Here is a 16,424-nt window from a genome sequence, read left to right as displayed (position 1 = left end):
CCAAGCCTGAACGTACATAATAATGTCTGAAAGTCCAAAAAGTAGACTTTATGAGTCATGCGCCGAAATCCAAGTATTCTAAAGCCATACAAAAGTTTTACGTGAGGAACAGACAGGAATAACTTTAGACCGAAATAACTCATAGTCATAGCTTTCAAATCTCATATCTGCAATAATGTTACGTAGCTGACTAACATAGATGAGTTTTTGTCGAAAACACTTAATATAATTTACAGAGCGAGAAATTGTTGCCACAAATTACGAATTAGTTCCCATGATTTATTCATTTGTGACCATGTTTTATTAATTAGTTGCCTCGTTTTAGTTAAATTGTGGCCACATTTTATTCATTTGTTACCTCGTTTTAGTTATATTGTGGTAGTTAATATCACGTTATTTATTTCGTTTCCTTGTTTTAATTAAACCGTTGGCAAATTTTATTAATTTGTTCCCTTGTTTTAGTTCAATCAAAGCCACGCTGTACTGATTTGTTACAAATTAGTTTAAAAAGTAGTGGAAACGAATTCTTAATTTGTCCCTGCATGTCATCTGCAGAATTCCATAATAAACACCAAACATAATTCATAATGTATAAAAATACATTGCTATAAATGAAAGCCTTTAAAAAACTAAAAACCACATTCTTTTGTGATGGAGACTAGTTGTCAGGGCAAATAAAACTCAGAACTACTGACCCAACTGGATAATATTCTTAATGTCATATGGACTACTTTTATGTCCTTATTTGAAGCTGGACAGTCCTTGGTCACTATATGGAAAAGAGCAGCCTGGACATTCTGCTAAACATCTTCCTTTGTCTTCCACTGAAGAAAGAAAGTGTTCAGAACGACATGAGGGTTGATAAATGATGGCAGAATTTTCTTGAAAGAACAGTTTTCTCATGTGCCCAAAAACATTACTAAAACTTATGAAGTTCTACATTATGTCTTGGTAAAAGCTAAATATATTGTGGATATGCACAAGAGGATTTTGGCAAATGTTGAGCTGAAGCAACGCATATGGAGAACAACCGCCCACATTGTTGTATGTTTATGAGAGGTGTGAGTTGTCACTGTGCCTCTGCACACATTCATCACATGTATCAAGATTCGAAAGGTTTTACGAATTAGTCATTCCTTAAAAACATGATTAGAGCGTTAGTTGTTCATCTTTGAATTTCCACATCCGTCCCTTCATCCGCTGTCCCTTCCTCTTTCTAATAAACATCATCTCAGGTCTTGCTCACTCACCACCTCCTCCGGAGACGCAAACAACCCCTCCCTCCACATTGTTCTCTGTCCTCTCGTCTATGTTTCCAGATCCTTGATTTTAATAAGAGGCCCCCGATGGCCCCTCTTGTGCTCTTGAGTGTCGGACTCCGTCTGGGGTTTGTTTTGAGTGTTTATACGTGCATTTATGTTTTCTCTGTTGTTTTTACAGTCAATGTAACAGTCATTTGCATTTGAATGAGAACCCAAAGTGGCCTTTGTTTATGTGGCATATACAATATAATGGAATATATGAAAGGAATTGTTTTTAACAGATGCAATTAAACAGATTGGAAATATTCCATTCTTAATAGTACTTGTACACAGAGTTCAAAGGGAAAAACGGAATGAATTTTGATTAAGTACTTTATGAATGACCGAACTATCAACACCAAAATGTGTTTTTATTCAGTCATCTGTGTAATAGGAAGTCATTTAAACTTCATCCAGAAGTAATGAAGATGAAGTTTAAATTATTCATTTTGCTCTTTTTTTTTTTTTTTTTTTTCTCTCTTGATACACTATGAAAAGATGTTTAATCTTGTTTATCTGGAATCATTTGGAGTTGGATTTTTGTGTGTATAGTTTGGAGATCAGTCTACAGAAGCGAAGTGATGGCCCGCTCTGGTCCGAGGTGGTTCTGGGGGACCGGAGAGGAGAGTATCTAGTGAACGATGAACAAAAATCACAGCTCCAACAGAAACTCTCATATCTCACTGCTGAGGACCTGGTCAGTTTCTTTCACTAACTTTTGAAACACATTTTATTGGGGCAAAATTGCTTAGTTTGGTGGGAGTGATGCCACAGCTGTGGGACTATGGATGTTCATTTTTGGAAGATTTATATAAATAATTTTAACACAATAAAAATTAAACAGGGCTCAACAATAAGGACTGCCCGATGGCCCGGGGCCAGTGTAAATGACGCTCGGGACAGTAGGCAGAACTGTCACTTGCCGGATCGGGCCAGTGCTTTAGGGTGTGCGATATATATCGTCTATGATATTGTAATTGTTGATTCAACGATCTGAAATTGTCGAGTATGTCCCTCACTTTACAAAAACACACCCATTGAGTGCAAGCATGCACTACGTGACGTAGTCTAGTAGGTTAGACTAATGCACGAGCATATTTAGAGTGTAAGCATTCAATGTGAAATTTAGTCTATTAAAATGCATTTAGAATGCCTCAGAATTTAAGATAAGGGGCAAAAATATCCCTTTATATATTTTATATTTATATAATTTAATATAGTTAACCAATATTAAACAAAGAGTGCCGTTTTTTTCTCCAAATATCAGCATGATTACGAATGTGATATTGATTTTATACAGCGTACAATTTAATGAACAAGAACTTAATATCAAGTGACTTACATTTTAGACACCAAATCGCCTGTTTCACTCTATTTCGTCTACGAAAATAGTTCCAAAGTCCACAGAATTGTTTTGCGTCTCTGAGCAACGCTTCCTGAATTAATCAGCCGTTTGAATGAATCGGCTGAATCTCAATGACTCGCTCATTAACAGGGACTTGCTACCACTTGCTGGAGGGTTTAATTTCAAGTTTAAAGTGTCTTTTCATTTTTAAAATTATTTCAAATAACAGTATTTAATGTTTTATATTTTCAACATTTCAAAACATTATTTATGCATCTGTAACTGCTCTTGACTGATTAACCTTAATAAAGTTTAATCTATAGTTATATAGTTATACATTAATTACAATTTCTGTACCTGAAAATCTCCTGTTTAAGCCTACATGAAAAACTTGAAAAGCACAGTTTATTTCATTTAGTTTGTTCTGTTGTATTTATTTTTGCTATTACTCATAATTTGGTTATTTGTTACTATTTTATTACTTACAGTTTATTTGTCTAACAATATTTAAAATTTAAGTTAGTTAATCTAGTAGCTTTGGGTGTCATAATCTTATTTATTAAGGTTACATGTATCAAAAACAACAAAAACAATAATTAGGCTTTTTTTATAGGTCCATTTTCTTTTCTTCTACTATATTAATTTTTTGTTGTGGGGCCAGTGAAAATTTTGGCAGGGCAAGTAAAAATTTGAACCACTGGCTCGACCAGGCCAGTAGAAAAAATCCTTAGTGTTGAGCCCTGTTAAATAGTTTGTTTATTTCACTTCCTGTTTAGGTTTATCATAGCTTTAAATGTTTAATAATGTATAAATATTCATAGTTTTATGATGGATTTTCATCGTGGGACATGACATGGATTTTTTATTATTTTAATATGTTCCTTGAGGTTCACTTATAATGTTATAAGTGCAGCTGCTGTCAGATCCAATACAGTTGGCTGCTTCATCTCTCAACTAAAGTTTCTTTGCGAACTCTCCGTTACACTGTGCCTCGCTGACAAAACAAAATGCTCCAAACAAACGTATAAGCCTTCAACCTGATCCGGGAAGCCATAAAAATAAACCATCCACTTGTTTCCAATGCTGGGATCCCCTGAAGTCTGTATAGAGACGTAACCGAGCTGTTTAAACTGTACGTGTCAAAGCGAACGTTCTTTCTCTCTTCCGTTCTTTCACTCTTCCATTTCATGAGCCTGTCAACAGACTCAAGTGCATGGAGTATGTCAGAAATTGAACGCGCATCTGTATACTGTATCCAGTGTAGACAGCGCGTCAATGATTATAATAGGTTCTATTTGCTTTTGATGCGATACAACGCTCACATCCACTGTTGGCAAATGTCCGCCATTAAGAGACTGAATGCCAGTGGGCGGGGTCTATGGTGCATTGATGTCAATGTTTTGCTCTGGAGGCAGTCCTATGTAAATGTATTTGCTCGTGTGACGTCTCAGGTCACCCAATATCAAAACGAGCCATTTCTTGAGCTTGATTAAATAAATGCTTTGTTTATAATGAGGAGGACATTTTAAACTATATAACTTGCAGGATGTTTTAATGGTACAAAGACCTCTTATATGTCAAAAGATCAAGGCAAATTTGATTTCCCATGTCATGACCCCTTTAGAATTTAATGACAATAAAATGTATGTGTAAGATATTTGAAAAGTAGCAAAAATAAATCATGAAGGCATTGGGAAAAGTTTCCAAAAAGTTAGTATTTGTTTCTGATTTGACTTCATAGAATGCAAACCCAGAGAAGGACAAGCCCCCTTGCAATGCCCAGGAACTGGAGGACTGTGACATGTTTCCGGAGGACAGCTCTACACTGATGCGCTTTGATGGTGCTACTCTGAAGCCCACCCATGTGGTAAGGCCATAGAAATTCAATAGAGTGCAACAGTCTGGTTCTGGACGTAAAACTTCCATTCATTTTCTCCATAGGTAAAATTTTTAGGTGATTTATTATTTTTTTTAATTATAACTTGTACACTTTTAAAGACAGACCTGCTGTGAGTTTAGATGTTGAGTTCAACTTATTTTTAAAATAACCATGTTTAACAGGTGAATTTGTGGCTAAAAACTACATTACCCATGATGCTGTACAGAAAATTCCACTAATCAGAGAGTCTTGACAAGCAAAACACAGAGCTTGCCCACTACCATAAAGCAATGTAAATTACATAATCGAGTTGGTCTAACTACACTCTAAAAACACTTAAATATGTGTATATATTTATATTTTGCAATAAATGTAAAATATATTGCTTATACAGATATAACATACAACTTTAAATGAGAAGTTTCATAATTTTTTTTTATTTGTTTGCAGTGCTTTATGGGATTGGAGTTCTTTCCCTCAATAAAGCCGTTAAGTACAGTCTTGTACCTTGTCTTTTTGTCCATTTTTTGCTTCAAATAAAAGTTTGTAATGTTGTGCTTTACCTCGTAGTAGCTGGTTGGTTTTGTTTATTGCTTATAACACTTTAACAAAGGCTTTAAAATATCTCTATGGAGAAATAAATGGAAAAAATACTTCCAGAACCAACACAGCTAAAAAAGTGGGTAGGCACAGTTGAACTCTATAGGCTGGTAGAATGGCAATTAGTATGAAACGGCGCTTCAAAGTACAGATGTTGTCTATAATTTGTCAGGTATATTTCACATCAATATTTTAGGTGTAAACTATTGCCCATGGTTGGAACTACTGTGATTTGATCCATCTTAATCAGTATCAAGTAAAAGCAACATGTACCATGTGACAACTTTGTCTACATGTTGAGGTCCATGTATGTTTAGATTTTTGCTTCCAAACCTTAATTTGAAAAGCATGGCACAGTGTGGGGAAAACTACAATTATTTCATTTTATTAACACATTTCATTATTAGCTTAAATTGAGCATTAAGCTTCTTATTTATCAATTTATTATGAACCCCCAGCATGTTGGTTCCCTGAGCGACCACCTATATCACCTACACGACCAGTCGGCTCTGCTTTAGAAAATTGCGGCAGTAGTTTAAAAAAAAAAAAAAAAAAAAACCTTCATCTGGTGTGATCTTAAAGATTTCATTGCTTTCAGATCAATGTTTAAATTGCTACTGACCTAACGCAGCTGTTATTTTGTTTAAGTTCCCATAAGAGGCTCATGATCTGTGCTATCATGTTGAGATGAAATAAGCTGTGCTTTAAGAGAGTGTGAGTACAAAAGCGCATTATTGATTTTCCTCTCCTGGCATCTTGTGCTGCAAGAAACATTTCTGCACTTGATGGTTTGGCACAATCTAGCGCTAACTGTCTCTTTGACATGTAATCAAGGGATCAGTCATCTAAAAGTGAAGTGGCTGAAAGCAAAGTCAGTAATATTATGATGGCTTACTTGTAGATTTCAATAGGTCTTTCATGGCAGAAATCTCATTTAATCACAAGAAATAATTTTCCCTTCTAAACTCCACAAATAATGTTTTTATTCTAGGAACAGCTGTGATAATCAAGTTAAGTCACTCTAGTCGTTTAGTATATGATTAAGACAGAATGAAAGCCTAATTACACCTGATTATGAATAGTTAGTAAATGATAGCTTTTGAGACGCAGGAGTTCTTTAGTCTTTAGTACATAAAATAACAGTATGAGAGCTGACAGCATAAATTATTTTGAGAAACCTGGATGCTGGATCCAAAATTAACTGTATTTTGCATAATTTAAATAAACATACATTAATTTAAATACATTAATTATATATTTTAATTAATTCAAATTATATATATTATTTCTTCACCTTATTAATTACATTATGTATTGATTGATTAATCACAAATCAATGGCACATCAAGATTGGCTGAAAAATTACCCCCCAAAAATAATTTAAAGTCATTATTGTGTTAAATGAGAAAAGCATCAAATAGACATTACAAAAAGTAGCTTTGGATGGAAATATTGTATTTAATTCAACATGGAAACACAAACTTTTATGTTATATATATATATAATTTTATTTTATTTTTTCAGAAGCTGCATCTGAATTGGTTTTAAGATATATTTACAGACCGTTCATTGCAGCTCAGAGGTGCATTTACACTTCAATTACAATCGCATAAATAATTTATGATTAATAGGTTTTAAATGGCCATTAAAGGGATAGTTCACCCAAAAATCAAATTTCTGTCATCATTTACTCTCTTTCATGTAGTTTCAAACCTGTATGACTTACTTCTTCTGTGGGACAAAAAAAGAAAAATTTTTGTTCATACAATGGAAGTCAATGGTAACCAAAACCGAAAGTTACATGATTATCAACATTCTTCAAAATATCTTATGTTCTGCAAAAGAAAGAAAGTCATACAGGTTTGAAAAAAATAAATGAAAATAGGGTAGCAGGCCAAATCAGTCACCAGGCCATTGGGAATTCTCCTGGGAATGCTCCTGATGGCTAGTCCAGCCCTGCTTTGTTATATGTACATCTTCTGTATTCCATTTAAAATAAATAGTTGCAAATCCACTTGACACTTAAAGGATTAGTTCACTTTGAAATGAAAATTAGCCCAAGCTTTACTCACCCTGCAAGAGTTTTACACTTTCTACGTACGTTGAATACGGAAGGCGGCTCGTGCAGAAGCTCGATATTTGACTTCATAACTTGTTAAATATGGATTTTTTTTTTTTTTTTTTACACAAACGCATCGCTTCGTTTCAGAAGGCCTTTATTAACCCCCCGAATCCGTGTGGAGCACATATTTATGATGGATGGATGTGGATGGAAGCACTTTCTTCAGCTCATACTCATTAATCCCTATCACTGCAATTATAAAGCTCGGATGCGTCAGGATATTTATTAATATTTCTGCGATTATGTTTATCAAAAAGAAGAAAGTCATATACATCTAGGATGGCTTGAGGGTGAGTAAAGCTTGGGCTAATTTTCATTTCAATTTTCAATTTTCAACTAATCCTTTAAAATACACAGGGCAACTGATTGTTAGGTATTTACATATATTAATTTGGCAGACACTTTTATCCAAAGCATTTTACTCAACTATTATTATTATTATTATTATTATTATTATTATTAAAATAATAAATTAATTGTAAAATAAAATAAAAGTATTATTAATATAATAATAATAATCATCATTATAATCATCATCATCTCCTGCCTTTGTATTTTAACTCAACATAGGTCTTTTGTCTGTACATTTTGTAAAGGCTTTCAAAATGTTTTTTTCTTTTGCCATAGAATAAAATTCCCTGTAGACCCCCTCCCCCCATTTCCTCTCTTCCTCTCACTTCTAAATCACTTACATTGATGCAGCGAAACACACTGACCTTTTCTGAGTGCACTCGCTCACCGATTGCAAAGCTCCAGGTTCTGAGGAGAGCCGTTCCCATGTCGACCTCTTCAGAGATTTCAGATTGCATGTTTGTGTCCCTCAGTGGGTGCTGGAGAAGACCTGAAAGAACTTGTTGTGTTCCTGAAGAGTGACACCTCTCCTCTCTCCTTTGAGACACACACTCATCTTTCAACTCAAGCCATGATGGCAACAAGCAAAGGAGAGGGTTTGACATTTACTGTATATCTGAATAATGTGTATCTCAAGAGCTCCTCACCACCATTTGAGATAAGCTTTTCTATTAAACATAGACAGAATAATGCTGGAGATGCAGTGATGGATGGTTATTTTAATATTTGAGATGAGTTGAGATTTGATCTGTAGTAAATGAATGATTAACCCTTCAGCTATCACTTAAATATTTTTTTTTTTAAACCTACATGACTTTCTTTTGTGGAACAAAAAAAGAATGTTCTTTAAAAATAGTGTTTTTGTTTGTTTTGTTTGTTTTGTTTGTTTGTTTGTTTGTTTTACAGTTTTCTTTCAATACAATAGGGTTTGTATAGTCCGATGTAGTTTTGGACCCCAGAGACTTTCAAAATATCTTCTTTTTGTGTTCCACAGAAAAAAAATAAAATAAAATTGGAATGATAATAATTAAAAATTTTGGGGTGACCTATTCCTATTGATTTATTATTTTAAAAACTCATTTTTGAAATCTTAGGTTTTTTTCAGTGATATGTTATTAATTTTCAATGGCTACTTTTTTTTTTTTTTTTTTTAAACAAATATAAACATTTAAATGGTGGCTGTCATAAAAACATGACAGATTTATTCAAACATAGGCCTACATTAAATATTGAAGAACAGGTTAATACAACGAATATGCAATATAGTGCATATATTTATCAAAATGCTCCTAAGTTCATTTTTCTAGCTGGCTAATTAGTTTTTGGACATTGAATGACTTTTCTGAGGCAAATGTAACATTACATGACATTGTTTATAAGCTGTTTTATTGATGTCTTTCAGTGTTTGAAACACTAATTGAGCGATTACTTGGATTTTGGTTAGCTGTACTATATCTTTCAACATACCTTCTGATGTTCATTCATGTTCATTGATTGAATTTCGTAATAAAATTGATAGAATTTGAAAGTTGAGACATTGTTTCAGAAGTAACAAAGCACAAAGCTTATTTAGATTTATTAGATGTGAGGTGCACTACAAATATTCTTGGGATTTAAGAATCGATATTGGTACTTCAAAATGAGAATCAATTAAAATCGAGAAAGATCATTTTTACCCAGCCCTATCATTTACTGTTAAATGCTAATTCTGCTGATTAAAATTTTTACGCCAAGGTGAAGTTAATTAGCTGGCTGACATGCTTTTTTTTTTTTTTTTCTTTCATGGTGGGGTCAGTGTAAATATTGGCATGCCAAGTAAAAATCTGAACTACAGGCCAGGAAAAACAAAACCTTTATTGTTGAGCTCTTCACAACCAACTGTGTTCATGAATTAAACGTGAGACTGTGCGATGTTCTTGTGAAGCAGTTCTGGCACAGCCAGGTGCCCATTTGTGGAGAGCCATAAACATTTCGACCTCTCACAGAGAGACCAAACAGTAGCAAGTGTGATTCTGAACATAATGAAACAGAGGTTTTAAGGGCCTTTATTTTAAGATGCGTTTCATTATCGGGCTTCCTGTTCTCTTTGTGGGCTGCAGTACATCATGGGGTCAGTTACATTTGCACTCATAAACAATACAGGGAAACATTTCAGAATATCCTCATAATTCCAGTGTCTAGAGTGGTTGACTTTGTGCGTGACTTTTTATCAAATGAGTGGAGACAGCAGATAACTAGACCATAAGTGACTTTTAAGCTCTCTTTGCAAAAGTTGTTTCTAAAAGTAGGCAGCAACATTATGATTTGAAGAGACTTCATTTTGGTCAAATTCTTGCTGCTTTATCCTTCCTGAATAAAGCAATTTTAGGATGTTTTGCACATGCTCAATGAAAATACATATTTCCTCGGTTTGCTTGTCTAAGTATATTTCGGTTCTCGGTTGATATATATCATATTTTTGTGTTCTCAGTTTTAATTTCTTGTTTCATTCCTGTTTCCAGCCTTGCCTGGGTATTCAATTATGCCCTTGTTTGTTTTCCATGGTTATTGATTCATTTATTACCTGTTCTTCGTTCCGTTCCTCCTTCACTCCTAGTATTTAAAAACCCATGTTTTGATTTCTCAGATTTCTGTTCTCGTTCATTCTTCATAGCGGTTTATTTTCCTTATTTTCATAGTTTTCTGGTGATGATCCTTGTATTAAAAAATAAAAAAAGACAGCATGCAAATAGTTTCTCTCTACTCTCCTTACACTCCACCACAGCATCACAATATGAAATTCATTTTTTAACGTTTTCTAAATAACACTTATATTCAGCAAGGACCCATATATTTATTTTCTTAAAAAAAAAAAAAAATACTGACTCCCAGCTTTTCAACAGTAGTATATTATGAAAAATGATTATATTATATATTTAATGTTTTTATATTAATATATTTTGTATTATTTATATATTTATAAATGATTTATAAATTGTATAAATATAATGTAAAAACTTAAAGTAATAGTTCACCCAAAAATGAAAATGATCCCATAATCTACTCTCCCTCAAGCCATCCTAGGTGTATATTTCTTCTTTCATCCAAACAATTGGAGTTATATTAAATAATATCCTGGCTCTTTCCAGCTTTGTACTGGCATTGAATGAAGAGTACCTGAGATTTGAAGCTCCAAAAAGCACATCCATCCATCATAAAAGTAATCCATACAACTCCAGTGGGTTAATAAATGCCTTCAAAAGCAAAGCGATGGGCTTTTGGAAGAAAAATATTCATATTTAAATGTTTTTAATATGGTTATTTTTCTAACAAAAACCCATCGTGAAGTCGCTGGAGTCGTATGGATTAATTTTCTGATGGATGGATGTGCTTTTTGAATCTTCAAAAACTCAGGCTCTATTCAATGCCATTACAAAGCTGGGAAGAGCTAGGATATTATTTAATATAACTCTGATTGTGTTCAACTACAAGAAGAAAGTCATATACACCTAGAATGGCTTGAGGGTAAATAAATTATGGGATCATTTTCATTTTGGGGTGAAATATTTCTTTAAGTTGAAATTGCTACATAAGTGTCCAAAGTAAAATCAAATCTTCCAAAACTTTGGAAGTTGTAGTGCTACTTTGTGTGGCACACATTGCACAGAATTGCTGCTTACTTAGAGGGTTTCAAATCAGTCACATACATACAGTATGATGCTTCAGTTAAGATGCTGTCTTAGAAGGCAGTTTTCTGTGAATGAGGTAGAGCTAAAGGCAGCTTACTTTGGTTTAGAATTTCATTATAAAAATATAAGGACATAACATTTGTCATTTCAGCTCTTATCTCTGCATGCCAAAACCAAATAATTAATACTTTTAACATCCAAAGATTTCCTGTAGTGTAGCATCACTCATTCCCTTTCTACATTGATAAATATCAACAGTTAAACTATTTCCAGACTAAATCTGTAGGGACAGGTTTCTAGAGGTAATTTAGCAGCATTTTATGTCCGAATTAAAGTGTTGGCAATTTTAAGAGGCATGTGAAGCTGTCACCCCTTGTGAATAGCGACTGTCACATATTGCTTTGAATTTAATGTGCAGTTAGAATAGTGAGCAGATCAAGATTAGGTTTCAAAAATGGTATTTTTATGGAGATGTTGGCAGCCAGCATTCACCAAATGGATTTTAGGACAAGTGTAAAAGCAGCGGTACAAAACATCACTTGAGAATTGAAGTCGTAACGCTCATCATTTTCAGTACAACATGAAAACGGTTGTGATTCATATAGAGAGACATTTTACATCATGTATGTGACGATAATGGTGGTTGACTTACAGCTGCCACCATCTTCCATTGCTGTTGTTTACTCTTGACAGTTCAATCCTGCTGTCGTTTCAGATGGGCGCCTCATAATTGGATCTTTTTATGAGAATACGTATGGAGATCTTTTTCTTTCTCATTTCATTTTCTGCTAGAGTGATGGCATAATAGACAGTACAATGAAAAATTGACTCAAAAGAATTCAATATCCATTCATATCCATTCTGCTTGCCAGCATCTATCTCTACTGAGAAGATACAATCTTAAAGAGGCAACTGTACAGAAAATATGGTTTTATTTTTATCAACAAGGTATAGACAGAAAATGCTTTAGACAATGATTTAGATCACTTAAAATAATATAACCTATAAATAATGCAAAAATTATTTAGACTAATTTAAGAAAGTCTAAATATATAGAATTAATTGGAACATATCTGATACATTACTGTTAAAAAGTTTGTGGTCAATAGGATTTTTTTGAAAAATGTTTGTTCAGCAAGGATGCATTAAATGGATCAAAATGGCCCGTAAAGACAAAGACAAATTAAAGCTGTTCTTTTGAACTTTGTGTTCAACAAAGAATCCTAAAAAAAAAAAAAAAGTTAATCACAAATGTTTTCAACATTGATAATAATTAGAAATGTTTCTTTAGCACCAAATCAGCATATTAGAATGATTTCTGAAGGATCATGTGACATTGAAGACTGGAGTAATGATGCTGAATATTCAGATTTGCCATCACAGGAATAAATTACATTTTAAAATATATTTAAAAAAAAAAAGAAAACGGTTACTTTTAATTGTAATTATATTTCACAATATTACTGTTTTACTGTATTTTTGATCAAATAAATGCAGCCTTGGTGAGCATAAGCGACTTCTTTCAAATACATCTTACCAACCCTAAACATTTAAATGGTAGCGTTTTTGTTGTTGTTGTTGTTGTTTTTGTTTTGTTTTTTTTAAGATACACAGATAATTTTGAATTATTTACATGCTTTTTCTTGACCTTCAGGTGAGCCTTGGAAGCCACCAGTTCCTTTTCTCTGTGCATATTGACCCCTCTGAGATGCCCGCTTTCTGCTTACGGCACGATGTCGATGCACTGCTCTGGCAGCCCCGTCCAAACCAGGACAACAATATATGGGAGCACATTTCTACTTTTAATGCACTCGGTAAGACCAGTTGTTTGTGAATAATGTAAAACATTACTTTAAAACTCTTAAACTTCCTTCAGATAGTAATTTTATTAGCTGAGGCAACCATATTTTTTATGTCTAATAAGACATTGAGATAAATTCTTCTTATAAATCTTCATTCTTTCATCTTTTCTTGCATTTAGGTTATGTTCAGGCTTCAAAACGTGATAAAAAGTTTGCGACCTGTGCCCCCAACTTCTCCTACGCAGCTCTTTGTGAGTGCCTCAGACGTGTCTTCATTTACCGTCAGCCTTTGCCGGTCGACACGGTGCTCTTCAACCGGAAACAGGGTCGGCAGATCGGGCAGGTTGCCAAACAACAGGTAGCCAACCTGGATACCAATGACCCCGTACTTGGATTCAGGGCCACTAATGAGAGACTGTTTGTCCTGACTGCCAACAACCTGTTTGTGCTGAAAGTGAACAATTAAGATTCTCCAGTATTTCTGCTAGATGAATTGACACTTCTGCTCCAGGGTTGGTCGCTGATCATTTGATTTCATTGTGTACATTCAACTTATCCAGTACAAGACTGTCATATTTCAGGACTGAGTTGAACTTCTCTAATGTATCAGAGTGTTTGTGTGTGTTAGTACTTGTCTTTATATGTAAAATATTATGCTCACATGCTCCTCCAGAGACACAATCTAGAGCATGAATGTTACATTGCATTCCATTAGAATGTACTGATACATAAAATAAATAAGCATCTGTAGGATCTTGTCTGTTTTCCACTTGTAATGTTTTTTAAACATTTTGACCACAATCAGTGCAAAAGTTGAGAAGTATTTACATTTATCATTGTTTTGTTCCCTGCAGACCACGACCCCATCAGAACAAACCTGTGACCCTTTTTGACAAAGCAATTATTTCACCAGACATGAGTCAGCAGTCAAATATCAACATATACTAAATGCCATGTGAATTCATAAAAATTGTACAGATGGGTTTAGCATATTTCAGAAGAAAAGACTTCATCATACATTTAAAATACTTCATCATACATTTAAAATAATCATAAATTATTTTCAATCATTTAAAATAACTTAATTTAAAAAAATAATAATTTAGTGAGAGGGCCCTAAGCTCGACTTACTCCAGTGGCTCAAAAGGAGCTCTCTGTAGGCCCAGCAAGACCACAGAGAGATCCCATGAGGGAATAAGGCACGGCCTAGGAGGATTCAACCTCTTGGTGACTCTGAGGTACCTGATGATCAGGTCATGCTTGCCTAGAGACTTACCATCCACTGCGTCGTGATGTGTCACTATGGCGGCCATATACACTTACAAGGTTGAAGGGGACATCTGGCACTCTAACCTCTCCTGCAAGAAGGAAAGCACTGACCTGACTGCGCATCTCTGTGGGTCTTTCCCTTTGGGAAGAACACCAGTTCACGAACAGACTCCACTTCAAAGCTTACAGCCACTTAGAGGGGGCTCTGGCTTGAGCTATAGTGTCTATCACGTCCCGTCCAGGGGCCAAACGTGGAGGTTCCAGAGGTCTGGGCACAGGTGCCAAATTGAGCCCTGTCCCTAAAAAAGGTCCTTCCATAGGGGAATTGGCCAGGGAGGGGCTCTGAGAACTCTGGCTGGGTCAGTACAGTGCAACCAATAAGACCTGTTCTTCGTCCTCCCTGACATTGCACAACGTCTGTGCAATCAGGCTCACTGGGCCAGCTGTTCATTTCACCGAATTGACTTCAAATCAGCTGCACCACCTTGGGATGGAGTCTCCACTCCCCCGAAGCATCACTCGTTGCGAAAGCATGTCCGCTGCAATTGAGTTTGCCTGGCATGTGAGTGGCCTGCAACGACTTCAGGCACGGCTGACTCCAGAGGAGATGGCGGGTGAGTTGAGACATGGAACCGCCTTGGTGGTTTATACAGTGGGTACGGAAAGTATTCAGACCCCCTTAAATTTTTCACTCTTTGTTATATTGCAGCCATTTGCTAAAATCATTTAAGTTCATTTTTTTCCTCATTAATGTACACACAGCACCCCATATTGACAGAAAAACACAGAATTGTTGACATTTTTGCAGATTTATTAAAAAAGAAAAACTGAAATATCACATGGTCCTAAGTATTCAGACCCTTTGCTCAGTATTTAGTAGAAGCACCCTTTTGATCTAATACAGCCATGAGTCTTTTTGGGAAAGATGCAACAAGTTTTTCACACCTGGATTTGGGGATCCTCTGCCATTCCTCCTTGCAGATCCTCTCCAGTTCTGTCAGGTTGGATGGTAAACGTTGGTGGACAGCCATTTTTAGGTCTCTCCAGAGATGCTCAATTGGGTTTAAGTCAGGGCTCTGGCTGGGCCATTCAAGAACAGTCACGGATTTGTTGTGAAGCCACTCCTTCGTTATTTTAGCTGTGTGCTTAGGGTCATTGTCTTGTTGGAAGGTAAACCTTCGGCCCAGTCTGAGGTCCTGAGCACTCTGGAGAAGATTTTCGTCCAGAATATCCCTGTACTTGGCCGCATTCATCTTTCCCTCGATTGCAACCAGTTGTCCTGTCCCTGCAGCTGAAAAACACCCCCACAGCATGATGCTGCCACCACCACGCTTCACTGTTGGGACTGTATTGGACAGGTGATGAGCAGTGCCTGGTTTCCTCCACTCATACCGCTTAGAATTAAGGCCAAAAAGTTCTGTCTTGGTCTCATCAGACCAGAGAATCTTATTTCTCACCATCTTGGAGTCCTTCAGGCGGGCTTTCATGTGTCTTGCACTGAGGAGAGGCTTCCGTCGGGCCACTCTGCCATAAAGCCCCGACTGGTTGAGGGCTGCAGTGATGGTTGACTTTCTACAACTTTCTCCCATCTCCTGACTGCATCTCTGGAGCTCAGCCACAGTGATCTTTGGGTTCTTCTTTACCTCTCTCACAAAGACTCTTCTCCACCGATAGCTCAGTTTGGCCGGACGGCCAGCTCTAGGAAGGGTTCTGGTCATCCCAAACGTCTTCCATTTAAGGATTATGGAGGCCACTGTGCTCTTAGGAACCTTAAGTGCAGCAGAATTTTTTTTTGTAACCTTGGCCAGATCTGTGCCTTTTCTGTGCCAATTCTGTCTCTGAGCTCTTCAGGCAGTTCCTTTGACCTCATGATTCTCATTTGCTCTGACATGCACTGTGAGCTGTAAGCTGGACTCAAATGAAGGTGTAGAACCATCTCAAGGATGATCAGAAGAAATGGACAGCACCTGAGTTAAATATATGAGTGTCACAGCAAAGGGTCTGAATACTTAGGACCATGTGATATTTCAGTTTTTCTTTTTTAATAAATCTGCAAATTCTGTGTTCAATTCTGTGTTTTTCTGTCA

At 35.7% G+C, this 16,424-nt stretch overlaps 1 protein-coding gene across 2 annotated transcripts in view; it reads left to right on the top strand.

The window, feature by feature from the left end:
* The window catches only part of nudcd1 (NudC domain containing 1), a 28,506-nt gene extending 14,685 nt beyond the window's left edge, over nt 1–13,821 (top strand). For both annotated transcript variants that reach the window (XM_051873338.1, XM_051873337.1), the window contains exons 7-10: nt 1,854–1,998; nt 4,388–4,513; nt 12,921–13,080; nt 13,248–13,821. In XM_051873338.1, coding sequence (XP_051729298.1) covers nt 1,854–1,998; nt 4,388–4,513; nt 12,921–13,080; nt 13,248–13,534 — 718 coding nt within the window. In that variant the 3' untranslated portion in view covers nt 13,535–13,821. The remainder of the gene's footprint in view (nt 1–1,853; nt 1,999–4,387; nt 4,514–12,920; nt 13,081–13,247) is intronic.
* The last annotated feature ends 2,603 nt before the right edge of the window (nt 13,822–16,424 follow it).

Source organism: Ctenopharyngodon idella, chromosome 19 (genome assembly GCF_019924925.1).
Source record: "Ctenopharyngodon idella isolate HZGC_01 chromosome 19, HZGC01, whole genome shotgun sequence".
In the NCBI taxonomy this organism is placed as follows: domain Eukaryota; kingdom Metazoa; phylum Chordata; class Actinopteri; order Cypriniformes; family Xenocyprididae; genus Ctenopharyngodon; species Ctenopharyngodon idella.
This window is presented reverse-complemented; position numbering and strand designations above follow the sequence as displayed.